Source organism: Saccoglossus kowalevskii, chromosome 6 (assembly GCF_978046115.1).
Source record: "Saccoglossus kowalevskii chromosome 6, keSacKowa6.1, whole genome shotgun sequence".
Lineage (NCBI taxonomy): Eukaryota > Metazoa > Hemichordata > Enteropneusta > Harrimaniidae > Saccoglossus > Saccoglossus kowalevskii.
Genome location: NC_140646.1, coordinates 39109200 through 39125471, shown reverse-complemented (window position 1 = coordinate 39125471; position 16272 = coordinate 39109200). Strand labels below are relative to the sequence as shown.

Here is a 16272-nt window from a genome sequence, read left to right as displayed (position 1 = left end):
AAAGCAGCTAAAGACCGAATAGTGAACATTGACTTGTGAGTTATTTATCAGTGCACTTATTTCTGTTTATTCAGACTTTTCTTGGGTTATTTCCCCTTTTTTATTTGTCACTGTGTGTATCTGTGTATGCGCGTGAGAGACGTCAGTGTCTTGTTAGCTCAAATGTCAGTTTGTTGTTTCTTATTGCTTGCATTTAGACGTTGTACTAATATTTGGGGTCACTTGTGTTAGGTGGTGACAGTATTTGAGGAAATTTTACCCATTTGTGTTTAGTTGGGTTTCTCTTAATATATTTCTGTGCCGCGCGAATTTCCTTTTGCGTTTATCGATTCCACTTTTAGCCAGCTGACATTATACGTAGCAAGACTACCCGTATGTGTGAGTGAGTGGCAACAGGTTGCACGCTATTCTAAATAGTGTGATTTCCTTTATTTATTGACACAAAAGTAATTGTATTTCATTCGAGTGTGGCAAGTTTACTAGTCTGAACATAGCCTATTTATGTGTACCTTGCCTACATTGATATTATTGAATATAGCCAATTTATTGTGTACCTTTAGTGTGTATTTCTCATTATATTGTCACCTGTGTTATGTACTTATAGCAGTGCAAGGCTTGTTGAAGTGCATTTACGGTGATATTGAACTTGGATAGTTGTTATATTGTTATATTATATTGCCAACATAGTTATTATTGACTGCTGCATAGTATCTAGCTATGAGCTGAGTTTTGCTGTGCATTTTTATACAATGTTTGTGTACTATTGTGTATGAAATTTAACACATTTTGTTGATATTTTGCCTTATTTATTAAATGCTCATGTTGACTTGTAACTGAGATTTTGTTGTCAGCCTATTGCTTCCTGTGCTGTCCTGTATCTGTTTTGAGTCATCACCTCAACCCATCAAAGCATTTTTGAATACCGACTCGTGACACCACGAATCGCCCCTGAAGATAAAATTCTATCGTATACTCTCACCAGTGGGGTCCCAGAGCTAGCTGGCCCTACACCAACAGCAGAGGAAAGAAACGAGAGGTGTGACAGTGGCGCCCAACGTGGGGCGGCGTGTTACGATTACGAAGTACGTGTCGGTGACGCTTTGATTTGTGATATACTTTGTACAGTGGAGGTTTCAATTGTGGTCCCTTGCGGCTTGTTTTTTTGGCTCAGTAACCAGTGGTTCAGCAATCAGTAGACATGGCTTCTAGTGGCAGTGATGACGAAGTTCCTAAACTTGATGGAACTCCTGCTTCAGGAGTGTCTGAGTTGCATACTGTGGCTCATCAACGTGAGTTAGAAGAAGAGATTGAGCGGTCACGTAAGTTGGTACAGGAGCTGAGAGAGAGTAATGAGCGACTGCGTCAGCGAGAGTCAGAGAACCTGTTCCTGTCTGAACGTGGTGTCCAGATGGACAATGCAGGCAAGATCAGGAGTAGAGGGTTTGGTGATAGCCTTCCTGTGAGAGCACCAGAAGTTCAACCTGAGCACTATGGTAAGCGTGAGTGGACTAGGCCGACATATGTGCAGCAGAGGCCTAGGTTGTCTTCATTCTCAGGTGACCCTGGTCGAAAAGGAGATGTAGTCTTTGAGGTATGGAAGTATGAAGCTCAACTACTGCGGGAAACAAACTGGCAGGTTCCAGAGATAGTGCTACAAGCTATTCGAGCCTCTCTACATGGTAGTGCAGCTCGATTGGTGATGTATATGGACATGGGTGTAACCGCTGATGAGATCATAGCGAAGTTAGAAGGCAGGTTTGGCGAAGTTGAGACTGGAGAGACCCTGCTGGCCCAGTTCTACAGTAACAGTCAGCAGAAGGAGAGTGAATCCATAGTTGAGTATGGGAACCGATTGGAACTTGCATTGGAGACTGTTAGGAAGCGGGGTGGCATTGACTCTAGTCAGTTAGACAAGACATTGAGAACAGTGTTCTGGCGCAACATTTCTGATGCAAAAGTGAAGTCCATAGCTCGCCATGGCTACCATGGGGCCAGCACTTACGATGAGTTGTTGCGTGTGACCCGAGAAGCTGAGCAAGAAGTGAGAGAACAGGTTCAGGCTTTGGCCAAGCCAAAGCGTTTGATTGGTGCCAAATCGCAACAATTGTCTGGTGAGGATGTGTGCGATGAGGATAGTCCAGCTGGTTCTGCACATGTCAAAGCATTACAGAAAGTGCTGACACCACTTGAGTCATTGGTGGCTCGCATTGAGGCAGTTGAAACCCGACTGAAGCAGTGTGAGGTTGCAGACAAAGAGCAACCAATCAGAGGCGCTGACACCAAGCCTCGAGGCAATGCATGCTACTCGTGTGGAGAGGTTGGACACTACTCAAGAGATTGTCCACGCAAGATAAAGTGTGATAAACGGAACATACAGTGCCGTGAGTGTGATAAATTTGGCCACATAGCCAGAAACTGCCCTGAAAGAAAGGACAAAGAGAAGGATGGGTCTGGTGGGAGATCAGGTTCTCGCTGTGCAACAAGTAGAATATCTAGAGGACACAGGAGGTCTGGGAAGCCCAATGCAAAACCTTGTTCTTCAGAAGATGCACACATGGCTCAAGATGGAGGCAAGCCAATGATGCTGCAGTCTGTGGTGTGGAACAGAATGGTTGGATCTGCCCGTGAGGAGACTGTCTTTATTGAGGGCAAACAAAGCAAATGTTTGATGGACACTGGTTCACAAGTGACAACAGTTGGGCAACGTTTTTATAAGGAGCACCTTAAGTCTTGCCCAATGCTGAGAATGGAGGAGGATTTTATTGTTACTGGTGCTGGTGGCCAAGAAGTACCTTTTCTGGGGCACATTGAGGTGACTGTCAAGTTTCCAGCTAGGGTGTTTGGTAGAACAGAGAATCATGATGCAGTAGCTCTCGTTGTGCCAGACAATGACTACACTCTAAAGACTCCTGTGACCATTGGCACAAATGTCTTAGATCAATGTCACCGCTCATATGAAAACAGTGGCAGTGGTCATGGATACAGTGGTGCTGCTAGATACATGAGGTCAACAGCGGCTAGACTGGTGCAGCGTGACTTGGATGCACGAGACAAGTTCCTAGGGCCGAAAGGTCAAGTAGGAGAAGTGAGGGCTGATATAAACAAGCCAGTGATGATTCGTCCTGATGACTGCCAAATCATATGGGGCAAGGTTAAAGGTGGCACTAGAAGGGACAGATATGTGGTGGCTGTAGAGCCAACTGGAAACTCATGGGCGCCCATAGAAGCAGAGCCTGCAGTAGCTGTGTTGGAATGTGAGGGAAAGAAGTCAAGGGTTCCAGTGAGAATATCTAACACTTCACTGAAAAGTATCACTGTCAAGCCAGGATGTGTGATTGGGAGAGCAACCGCAGTGATTGAAGTGAGTAGTACTGGGGAGAAGTCACATTTTTCTGGGACAGATTTTGCTGACAATGAACCACATTGTTTAGAAATAGATGGAGTCCAGTTTGATCTGCATGGTGCACCTATTGATGAGCACGAGTTGAAGATGGCTGAGAACTTTTTCAGAGATCATGTTGATTCCTTCTCTAAGCATGAAAATGATCTAGGCAAGTGTGATTTAGTGAAACATCGGATACGTCTTACTGATGATATTCCAGTTAGAGAGAGACACAGGAGGGTGCCACCTTCAATGTACAGTGAGCTAAAGAGAATCCTCCAGGGGATGCTAGATGGTGGAATCATCAGAGAATCAAACAGCCCTTATGCTGCTCCCATTGTGTTGGTTGCGAAGAAGGATGGGAGTAAGCGACTCTGCATCGACTATCGCAAATTGAACTCGAAAACCATCCGAGATGCCTATGCACTGCCCAGAATAGAGGAAAGCATGGACGCATTGAAGGGAGCAGAGTGGTTCTCAACCATAGACTTGAAGAGTGGGTACTGGCAAATGAGCATGGATGAACGTGACATAGAGAAGACTGCTTTTGTGACACCAGTTGGTCACTATGAGTGCAATAGGCTTCCTATGGGGCTCTCTGGTAGTGCCAGCTCATTTCAGAGAGTTATGGAGAGATGTCTAGGCGACTTAGCCATTAAGACCTGTTTGGTTTATCAGGATGATGTGATTGTCTACTCTGTTTCATTTCGTGAAAACCTTGAGAGGCTAGGAGAAGTGCTGAAGAAGCTGCGTGACAATGGGTTGAAGGTCACTGCCAAAAAGTGCCAGTTCTTCAGACAGGAAGTGAGATACTTAGGACACATTGTTTCTAAAGATGGAGTACGCACAGACCCTGCCAAAACAGAAGCCCTGCGTATGTGGCCAGTTCCACGAAGTGCCAAGGAAGTGAAGACTTTCTTGGGAGTTGCTGGGTATTATCGTCGCTATGTAAAGGATTTTGCAAAGATAGCAAAACCACTGAATGAACTGACCGTGGGTTTGTATGTAAGAAAGAACAATAAGAAGAAATATTGTGGCAGAAAAGAACTTCCTGAGTTCAAATGGACTGCGGAATGTCAAGCTGCTTTTGAAATATTGATTGATCGTCTAACAACACCGCCAGTGTTGGCCTATATTGACTACGAGAAACCATTTGAGTTGCACACAGATGCTAGTCAAATAGGACTGGGTGCGGCCCTGTATCAAGACCATGACGGAGTGAAGAGAGTAGTGGCATATGCCAGCAGGGGGCTTTCCAAGAGTGAAAAGAATTATCCAGCTCACAAGCTGGAGTTTTTAGCACTGAAATGGGCAGTCAGTGATAAATTTAGGGATGTGTTGTATGGAAACAAATTCAAAGTGGTCACAGACAACAATCCTCTGACCTACATCCTGACATCAGCACGTTTGGATGCCACGGGGCATCGGTGGTTGGCGCGTCTTGCAGAGCATGATTTCACACTTGAGTACAGACCAGGAAAATTGAATGGTGATGCTGATGCCTTGTCACGTCGACCGCAGCAGGGGTACTCAACAGACAGGAAGGAGAAACCTCATTGGTTAGACTGGTGCCCACCTACAAAACGTGATAGTGAAGTCATGACATCTGAAGAAGTATCAGCTGTTTGTCGAGCTCAAATGGCTGACACAATTCCCTGTGTAGAGGTGATTGGTGCTGCATCAACGGCTGTGCCTTTGGCACTAGGTGAACCAAGTGTTGACGTATGTCAAGGGACACTTCCAGAAATGACACCTGAGATGTGGCGAGAAGAGCAATTAAAGGATCCAGTCGTTGGGAGAGTGCATGAGCTTTTTCTGAGAGGACATAAACCCAACAAGAGGGAACGCGAAACTGAGTCTGTTGAGGTGCTAGATGCCCTCAAGGAGTGGAGTCGACTGTGTGTGAGGAAGGGCGTTCTGTACAGACAGAGGAAAGATGCTGACGGCCATATGATGTATCAGTTGTTCTTGCCAAAAAGGTTTCGCGGCACTGCCCTTGAAGCACTGCATGATGATGTTGGGCATCTGGGACAAGACAGGACACTTGAGTTGATGAGAGCCAGGTTTTATTGGCCAAAGATGGCAGGTGATGTAGTAAAGAAAGTACAGTCCTGTGACAACTGTATCAGACGCAAGGTGACTGCTGAGGGGAGAACCAAGGTTCCATTGGTTAGTATCAAAACTACACGGCCACTGGAGTTGTTGTGCATTGACTATCTTACACTTGAAGCATCTAAAGGGGGATATAAAGATATATTGGTTGCAACTGACCACTTCACTAGATATGCATTAGCTATCCCCACAAGAAATCAGACAGCAAAGGTCACTGCAGAAGCCCTTGTAGATCATTTTATGAATCACTATGGTTTCCCGGCTAGGCTTCATTCAGATCAAGGTCGCAACTTTGAAAGTGGAGTGATACGCCATCTGTGTGAAATGACAGGTGTTATCAAGTCTCGGACAACACCTTATCATCCGCAAGGGAATGGACAGTGTGAGCGATTCAATCAGACATTGCTTGGAATGTTAGGCTCACTTACTGAGGAACAGAAACAGAATTGGAGGCAACATGTTGGACCAGTTGTGCATGCCTACAATTGCACGAGAAGTGATGCTACGGGGTACTCTCCATATTTTTTGATGTATGGGAGGCACCCCAAATTGCCTGTTGATGTGTACCTGGGGCTTGAGACTAAGGAGGATGCTGTAGAGAGCGCTGCAGAGTATGCTGTCCATCTACGCAAGCGTCTGGCAGAGGCATACAAGTTAGCATCTGAGCATGCAGACAAGAAAGCAGCTCAACATAAGAAGCGATATGATAAACACACAAGAACAGCTGATTTGGAACCAGGAGATAGGGTCTTGGTCAGGAATTTGTCGGTGCGAGGAAAACATAAGATTGCAGACCGATGGGAGAAAGAACCCTACATAGTCATTAGACAGACAAGTCCAAACATTCCTGTGTATGAACTGCGACCCGAGGGTAGTGGTAACCATAGAACTCTACATCGTAATATGTTGCTCCCGTGTCACTCCTTGCCAGTTCAGTATCCTGATAGACCCATGCGTCAGTCAAAACAGAAGTTACCCAGGCAAAGAGTAGTGAGAACCCGCTCAAGGCAGAAAGACAGCAGTTCTAGTGATGGAGATGAAACTGATTCTGACTCAGTCGAGTGGGTGGTGGTTCCAAATAGAGTGCATGCCCGGGAGAACTATCCCAATAAAGCAGCAGAAGGACAAATCCAGCTGGCAGAATCTGAAGCTTGTAGAGGTATGGCCGAGTCTGAACCATTGTCATGTGAAACTGAGGAGATTGGTCTGATCCAGTCAAGTGGTAGTAGGGAGGAGCCCACTGCTGAAGAACCTGCACCTGATGGAGATTTAGCCAGTGATGTACCATTTGTGGGTCAGAGTGTGAGGAGATCAAAGAGAGCACCTAGACCACCTGTGAGATATGGGTATGATGAGTTTATAGCCAGTACACAGCGGTGTGATGGTGCGCCGAAGCCATCTGAGACAGAGAAATATGCGGTTATTAAAGGTGAACTTGAGGACTGTAAGAAGCAAGTTTGTAAGCTGATGTCTGAATTGGAGGCATGTCGTAAGACCAAAGTTGGAGATGTAGTTCCAAGCGCAACTGAATCCATCATGCATGTGCCAGTGTTGGAATCTAGTCATAGGAATGTATTGTCGCAAGTGAGTCAGTGGTTTGGTGTCACTACTCAGTGAGTCAAAGGCTAAGGCTCTCATCATGCTTCTAGTTGAGACACCATAGTTGTCGTTTGGCATCTGCTCTTTATGTGAGAGAAGAGGATAAAGGATGTTCTGGAAGTAGATGGGATAAAGGATGTTCTGGAAGTAGATGGAAGTGGAACTTCGGAGAAGCAAGATGAAGAAGGGGGTCCCAGTTCCTTTTACTTTAAAATACCAAATTTAGCACACTTGGAAGTATATGGTGTTGATATTTGCATTTTTGTTGTATGTAAATTAGCTTCTGTTGGGGAGATATTGTTAGTTTTTTTTATATAATTAAGTCAAAAGGTCTAGCCGTCAGTGTGAAGATGAAGTTGACATGAAGATAACTAGTTAATGGCAAAATGAGAAGATAGTGGTGATGAAGAACAAAGTTGTTTTCTCTGTGAGAGTTGTCGATCGATGGTCTTTGACTTTTTTTGTCAAAGATTAATGCGGTCGGGGACGACCTTGGGTTTGGAGGAGGAGAGTGTCGCACCCATAGTTTTCTCTTGTAAACTTTGGGGCAACAGTCGCTTCCTGTCCCTTGTTGTGAGATTGTGTAAGTTGTTGCCACATTGTTTGTAAGTTTGTATGCTGTGCTCAACCTTGTGTGATAGTGACATCCCCCGTTTTCATGAATGGTCTCGCCCATCATCGGTTGTTTACTTCTAGAACACTGTCATGTGATCATGGCGAACCTCGTAGGAAACAGTGGAATCTGTACAAAGTTGTTATGAATGATGTGACTCGCGCATAGCAATGGGCTGAGTACGCTTCAACGCTAGATCAGAACTTAGCGAGAGGGACGAACAGCGCGAGAATGAAGGAACGAACATCGCGAGGAGGAGGAAACAGGAGAAACAGCGGGAGGACGGGGGAAACGGGTACAAAAACAGTGGAAGGACGGGTAGCAACGGAAAGGCTGTGGGGAAGAGTGAGTGTTGGACAGGCTTATCGTGACACGAACACTGCGCAGTACATGATTTGTATTGTTTGCGACAAGTGCTTGTAGGAAATTGAGTCGGACTTGGTTGTAATACAGCGCAACGTATGTACAGTACGTGTGTATGAAGTCTAGTGTGTGAAATCTTGCTGTTCCTGTGGTGCCGTATATTGTTGTTTTGCCTCGCTGTGACAGAAATCCCCCAGGAAATCGCCGTTTATGTGTTCTGACGTGGAAAAGCAGCTAAAGACCGAATAGTGAACATTGACTTGTGAGTTATTTATCAGTGCACTTATTTCTGTTTATTCAGACTTTTCTTGGGTTATTTCCCCTTTTTTATTTGTCACTGTGTGTATCTGTGTATGCGCGTGAGAGACGTCAGTGTCTTGTTAGCTCAAATGTCAGTTTGTTGTTTCTTATTGCTTGCATTTAGACGTTGTACTAATATTTGGGGTCACTTGTGTTAGGTGGTGACAGTATTTGAGGAAATTTTACCCATTTGTGTTTAGTTGGGTTTCTCTTAATATATTTCTGTGCCGCGCGAATTTCCTTTTGCGTTTATCGATTCCACTTTTAGCCAGCTGACATTATACGTAGCAAGACTACCCGTATGTGTGAGTGAGTGGCAACAGGTTGCACGCTATTCTAAATAGTGTGATTTCCTTTATTTATTGACACAAAAGTAATTGTATTTCATTCGAGTGTGGCAAGTTTACTAGTCTGAACATAGCCTATTTATGTGTACCTTGCCTACATTGATATTATTGAATATAGCCAATTTATTGTGTACCTTTAGTGTGTATTTCTCATTATATTGTCACCTGTGTTATGTACTTATAGCAGTGCAAGGCTTGTTGAAGTGCATTTACGGTGATATTGAACTTGGATAGTTGTTATATTGTTATATTATATTGCCAACATAGTTATTATTGACTGCTGCATAGTATCTAGCTATGAGCTGAGTTTTGCTGTGCATTTTTATACAATGTTTGTGTACTATTGTGTATGAAATTTAACACATTTTGTTGATATTTTGCCTTATTTATTAAATGCTCATGTTGACTTGTAACTGAGATTTTGTTGTCAGCCTATTGCTTCCTGTGCTGTCCTGTATCTGTTTTGAGTCATCACCTCAACCCATCAAAGCATTTTTGAATACCGACTCGTGACACCACGAATCGCCCCTGAAGATAAAATTCTATCGTATACTCTCACCAGTGGGGTCCCAGAGCTAGCTGGCCCTACACCAACAGCAGAGGAAAGAAACGAGAGGTGCGACACTATGTTTCATCTCTTAAGTTCATACTTGTATGTATGAATTGTGCAGTTTCTATTCCTGCAAAGCTTGTCATAATTAATCGAAATTTTTCGTCTTCATTCATTTTCAAGAAGTCAGATTTTTTGCCCTGTATATATTTAAATAATTTTTTACGGGGTATGTCATATTTACTGCATCCTATTAAGAAATGGTACTCGTCTTCAATTTTATCATCTGTGCAGAGTTTACATATTCTTTCGTTTCTAGGAATTTTCTTTTGTCTGCCAGTCTCAATGAGTAGTTTATGATCAGAAATTCTAAATTTGCAAAATAATCGTCTTAATTTAAAATTTGTTATATCATTTAAATAATTCTCTATATTGAAGGTAGTTTTAAATTTTCTGTATGAAGTTAGTTTGTTTGTTGCTCCATTTATTCTGCTGTCATTAAATAATTCCCTTCTCCATGTTTTTACATAATTTTCTCTGAGTACCTCCCCTATCTTTTTTTCATGTTGTTTTGATAATTCTGAAAGATTGTTGTTTTTAGTTATCTCTTCTATTCTTTCTACCCATCCTGATTTCCAAGTGTTTATTTCCATAAAGGCAGTTGCTACAATGTTTGGAATTACTGGGGCTTTTAGTCTCAACCAATATTTTAACATTTGTGTTTCAATTTTGATGTTCAATGGATATCTATCCAGCTCTCCAAGAATAGCAATTTTTGTTGAATTTTTGCTGACACCTAAGAGAAATCTACAGAATGCAAACTGTACACTTTCTATAATGTTACTATGTTTTGCTGATTCTTCTCCCCATACTTCACACCCATAATTAATGATTGGTACAATTAATTTATCAAATAAATTCAATGCTGTGCTAATTTTATAATGTGATAATGTTAATAAAGACTGCTTTAGTGGAAACATAGCTTTCATAGCTTTCTCTTTTAAAGTATTGGACGCAGTTTTGAATTTTCCATTCAGCGTGAAAACTATACCCAGGTAATTAAAACTATCTACTGTGGCAATTTCATTTCCCTCATAAAACACTGACTTCTTATTTAATGTATGATTTCTTTTATTGAATACCATTAATTTAGTTTTATTGAGGCTTACTGATAGTTTCCAAGAATTGCTGTATTTTGCCAGTGCATCTATGCTGCACTGCATACCTTCCTGGGTCTGTGATAATATTAGGACGTCATCAGCAAATAAAATGCAGTTTAGTTTTTGGCTGTTTAGTTCAGGGGGGGTGCCATTTGCAGATTTTATTTTTTCCAGCAAGTCATTAATGAATAAACTAAATAAAGTTGGACTTATATTACAGCCTTGTTTTACCCCCATAAATGAATCAAATTCATTTGTGAGCCCTTTACTAGTTTTTACCTTGTAGGATACCCCACTATACATATTTTTTATGAGGTTGTAAATATTTCCGGTGATACCATATTTTTGCAATTTCCAATATAATCCATCATGCCACATGCTATCGAATGCCTTCTTATAGTCTACGAAGCATGCATACAATTTTTTACTTTTTGAATATTCTGAGTGAATATACTTATCTACTATAGATTTTAGAATAAATAAACAATCTGTCGTCCGTCTATTTCTACGGAAACCGAATTGATAAGGAGAGTATAAATTATTTTTCTCTAAATATTTTATTAATCTATTATTTAGTGTGGCAGTGAATAGCTTACCCAAGCAACTGGACAAAGCCACTACTCTGAAATTGTCTGGGTCTGATCTTGATCCCTTTTTGTGTATTGGTACAATAATGCTACCCTTCCATCCCTTAGGAAATGTTCCTGACTTTAAAACATTATTAAAAACAGCAGTAATTGGTTCCATAAGATAGTTCTGGCCATACTTGATTAGTTCATTAATTATTTTGTCTTCACCAGAAGATTTGTTTAATTTTAATTTCTTGACTGCAGCTTTAAATTCACCTATGGTAATTGGTTCATTTAGTTCCTTATTAATCTCTTTATTAGTTTCCATCTCCCTAGTTTCATTAATTATTTTATTTTGAAAATCACTGTCATATTTACAGGTTTGACTATTTTTTAAGTTATTTAGATTTTTAAAGTGGTTGTACCACTCATCTGCTTGGATTATGTCATTGTTAGCACTGATACTAGTATCATTCTTTGAAAAGATTTTGAAATTTTTCCAATACTGTTTTGGATTACTTTCTTGCGACGTGACTGAATCCCATAAATTTTGCTTATATTGTTTTCTCTTAATTTTTAGGATTTTATTGTATTTCTTTCTTAATACCATGAATTGGCCACGTATATGGCAGTCTTTTGGGTATTTCTCCACTAATTTGGCAGCTTCTCTGAATTTTTTTCTTAAATTCCAACAATCATCATCAAACCACTTCTGTCTTTTTGTGTTTTTCATTTTATTGCTACTCGATATCTTGTGTTTAATTTTTTTCAGTGAATTATCAGCAGCATTACAAATAATGTTTGTAAGTTCAGTTACTGAATTATGGATGTTATTGTTTTCACAATTAAATGACACCAGCTTATTAATGATTTCTGTGCTGTGGAGTGCATCCTGATATCTTTTAATTGACTTAGTATCCCATAAATATCTATCTGGTAAAGGTGTACATTGAATTTCATTGTTATTTGATGACAGTAAATCCCTTGTAGTTATTGCTAGTGAAATGGCACAATGATCAGATAAATTATTAATCTCATTTACTCTGAAATATTGGATATTTGAAAGGAAAGATTTGGATACTAAGGCGTAGTCTACTGTACTGGCACCCCCAGCAAAATTATAGCATGTAAATTTACCTAATAAGTCTCCCGGTGTTCGACCATTCAGAATTAATAGATTGTTATTTTTATTCAATTCTAACAATTTTTTACCAAAACTATTGACTTTCTGATCTTTATTGTTCCTATTATTATACTCATCATCAACATAATTATCTGGTATTGGCATATAGGTACTATTATCATTAATTATATGATCTGGTAAGGTCCCAGTACGTGCGTTAAAATCACCCATTAGAAGAACTTCCCCTATATTGCTATACTTAATGACATCCTGGGATAGTTTTTCAAAAATATCAATGTCTTGTCTGTTATGAATGACTGAGTTTTCTGGAGGAATATAAACAGAACATATATAAAGATCTAAATTACTATCAAATACTCTTCCATCAATTTTACACCATAAGTACTCACTAGATTTAACTTCTAATTTTGAAATATATTTTTGTAGTTGACTTTTGAAGAGGATAGCAACTCCACCAAATTTACTGTTTTTTCTGTCACTCCTCAAATAACTATAGCCATCTAAAGTAATTTTACTCCTTTCCTTTAGCCATGTCTCTTGTAAACAAGTAATATCAAATCTTGAAATAAAAGAAGAAAAATCTAAATCACTACACTTATTCCCTACGCCATGAATATTCCAACTTGCTACTTTTAGACTACCACTATTACTAAGACTACGCTTCCCTGCAGTTCTACATTTATTTTTTCTTGTTATGCACATTCTAGTATAGAAAGTAAAAATAAAAAAATCCTAATTGCGCCTACCATGATTTGATCACTATAACCCTAACTGTTCTATTTAACTTCTTTTTGCATTTTTTTGTATAATTTAGCTTCTAAATTTGAATTTATGATATTAAAGTATGTGTTGTAATATAGAATCAGTTTACCTTCACCTGCATTATTGTCTATGTCACAGTCTCCCTATCATAGTGATAGTCCTTATAGTCCTCACCATAATTGTCCCAATGTCTAGTAAAGTTATTCACAGTGTGTGGAATGTAGTAGTTATCATGGTGTTGATAGCTTCTATATGTATACATATCTGTAATGTCCTATATCATTATTGATGCATGACCTTTGACATCACACGATATGTTACTATAGTGATGACTCTGTAGCATTATGGGATACCTGAACGGCATGGCCGCCATCAGTTGTCAATAAATATACGTCTATCCAAAACAGAGCTTCTCGAGTTGATTTATCAATACAGACGTTACAAATGGCGACGAGGATGGGATGGACGGAATAAGGAAGTAATCGACCCACCATTGGCAACTTGAGTGAGTACCTGTGCAACGATTCGCATCAATTATTTGATGAAGTTGGACGCTGTCAGTTTGAGTTCACATTTACCGCCAATAGACACTACGTCACTGTACGCCATTGTCCTTACCGCAACCGATCGTATCAACGCTGACAAATATGGCTATCAATCTACCGAATTTCTCTGAATTTGATCTCCGACCTCGAGAAACAACGCCCACCCGCTTTGAAAAATATATCAAGCGATTAAACAACATGTTTGCTGCAATGAATGTAACCGCTGCTGCTCAAAAGAAAGCAATGTTACTGCACTATGTTGGTGAGGAAACATGTGATGTGTTTGACACGCTGGCCGTACCGGAGCCAACGGAGGACCGTGACGCATATCAAACCGCAGTAAAGTCTTTGTCTGATTACTTTGAGCCACAGAAATGTGTCGACCACCATGTATACGTATTTAGAAAAGAAGTACAGAAACCTGATGAAAATGTCTCTGAGTTTTCTACACGTCTACAGCTACTAGCACGAAAATGCGAGTTTGATGACGTCAATTTGGAAATAAAACGACAAATAATTCAAGGCACTACATCAGTACGACTGAGACGTAAGGCCATTGAGCAAAGCCTTGATTTAACGGATTTATTGAAAACTGCGAGAGCAATGGAAACAGCTGATGAACAAACTAGTGAAATTGAGAGACAACAGTCAAATGTAGTCAGTTACAAGTCTACAAAATCACATGATGACAGACAGAATATGAAGCCTAAGTTCAGAGCTAACAACCGAAGTGGACAGTGTGGTTTATGTGGTGGTAAATTCCCACACAGAGGTGACTGTCCAGCGAAAGGAAAACGCTGCCATAATTGTGATAAGCTCAACCATTTCTCCAAGGTTTGTCGCAGTAAACAAAAGAACCGCTCCCGAGATAAAAGTAAGCATTATACTAGGGCAGTCAATGACCAAAGTTCATCGGACAATCCTCATCTAACCCATGACAGTGAAGTTAACGGCAATAGTGACCACACTGATTATACATTCGGAGGTGATGTGAGAGAGTCACAGTTTGATAAACCTACATTCAATGTCACCATACTTGGCACACCGATGCAAATAATGGCTGATTCAGGTGCTACAGTTAGTATTTTAAATCACAGAGACTATATGAGCATTAAACCTAGACCACGACTTTCAGTCAGTACAATGAAAGTATATCCATATATGACAGATAAACCACTAGATCTGTGTGGCAAATTCCAGGCAACTGTCAACAGTGATCATAGTTCATCGATTGAAACATTCCACGTAGCTAAGGGTTCATCTACTTCTATACTAAGCTGGAAAACATCACAGAAATTGAAATTCATCAAAACAGTCCACGCAGTCGAAAACCCGCAAGTCAACCCATCGCCCGATATCCTTGATAGTTTTCCAAATCTCACCACAGGTATGGGTGAATGCAAGTGTGAACCAGTACACATACATGTTGATGAAAACATAAAACCAGTGGCACAACCCCACCGCCGTATTCCTTTCCATGTAAGAAAACAAGTTGAAGAGAAACTAAATCAGCTTGAGAGAGATGACATCATCGAGCGTGCACAAGGTCCAACGCCCTGGGTTTCCCCAATTGTTGTAGTACCGAAACCCAACAGGCCGAACGAGATTAGAATATGCATTGATATGCGATCAGTAAATAAAGCCATCATCCGCGAACGCCATATAATCCCGACCATTGATGATGTGATATCAGATTTAAATGGCTGCACTGTTTTCAGTAAAATTGACCTCAATCAGGGCTATCACCAAGTTCCACTACATCCAGACTCGAGACACCTGACCACATTCTCAACACACATAGGACTTTATCGATATAAACGCCTCAACTTTGGGCTATCGTGTGCTGCGGAAATATTTCAAAAGATAGTCGGTGATGCAATCCGTGGTATACCTCGTGCTAGAAATATAAGTGATGACATCTACATCGGTGGCATCGATCAAGCAGAACATGACAAGCATCTAGAGCAAGTATTTAGACAACTACACAACAATCACTTCACAATCAACCTACCGAAATGTATATTTCGAGCTTCTAGTATGTTATTCTTTGGACATGTGTTCTCCGCAAAGGGTATCTCACCTGACCCAAAGAAAGTCGAAGCACTACAAACAGTCGCTCCTCCGACCAATGTAACCGAAGTACGTAGTTTACTTAGCTCCGCTGCATTCTGTTCTCGATTCATCAAAGACTTCGCAATAATCACCAGACCGCTCCGATTGCTCACCTGTGACAACGTTAAATGGCAATGGGCTGAGAAAGAACAGTCTTCTTTTGAATCTCTTAAATCTGCTCTGACAACTAAGACAACTCTCGGATATTTTGATCCTACGAAACCTACCACAGTATTTGTTGACGGCAGTCCCATAGGACTGGGTGCTGTTCTAACCCAGAGAGATGAAACCACAGGAGAAGTCACACCGCTATACTTCGCTAGCTATCCACTAACTCCTACTGAAAGCAGATATCCGCAAATTGATCGAGAAGCCTTGTCGATATATTGGTCTATTAAACGATTCCATTTATACCTCTATGGAAAAGAGTTTAAAATCGTCACAGATCATAAACCGTTAGTATCACTATTCAACAACCCAACTTCCAAACCCACCGCGCGAATAGAACGATGGCTAATGGACTTGCAACAGTACAACTTTATAGTTGAATATCAACCAGGAACGTCAAACCCAGCAGACTATGCTTCCAGACATCCTGTCGATTCTGATTTTACTGATACATCAGAAGAGTATATCTCGTATGTGACAGAAAATGCTGTGCCGAAGGCAATCACACTGCAGGAAGTTGAGATCGCGACTTCCAATGACCCGACA

At 40.8% G+C, this 16272-nt stretch overlaps 1 protein-coding gene across 1 annotated transcript; it reads right to left on the bottom strand.

Moving 5' to 3' along the window:
- Window positions 1-7178: 7178 nt before the first annotated feature.
- On the bottom strand, window positions 7179-13265 carry LOC146742770 (uncharacterized). The gene is made up of 5 exons (XM_085500703.1): window positions 13255-13265; window positions 11023-12698; window positions 10706-10827; window positions 9812-10501; window positions 7179-7256 (listed from the first exon to the last, which is right to left on the bottom strand). Exons 1-5 carry the CDS (start codon window positions 13263-13265, stop codon window positions 7179-7181), a joined length of 2577 nt encoding a protein of 858 aa, XP_085356829.1.
- Between the last annotated feature and the right edge of the window lie 3007 nt (window positions 13266-16272).

Bases quoted from the DNA above. Each gene is read 5' to 3' on its own strand.
- LOC146742770 (XM_085500703.1), bottom strand. The intron at 10,828-11,022 runs GTAAGCTATTCA...CATGCTTCGTAG, and splicing joins GGCTTTGTCCAGTTGCTTGG to ACTATAAGAAGGCATTCGAT. The intron at 7,257-9,811 runs GTACTCAGAGAA...GCTTCTCCGAAG, and splicing joins ATGAAAAAAAGATAGGGGAG to TTCCACTTCCATCTACTTCC.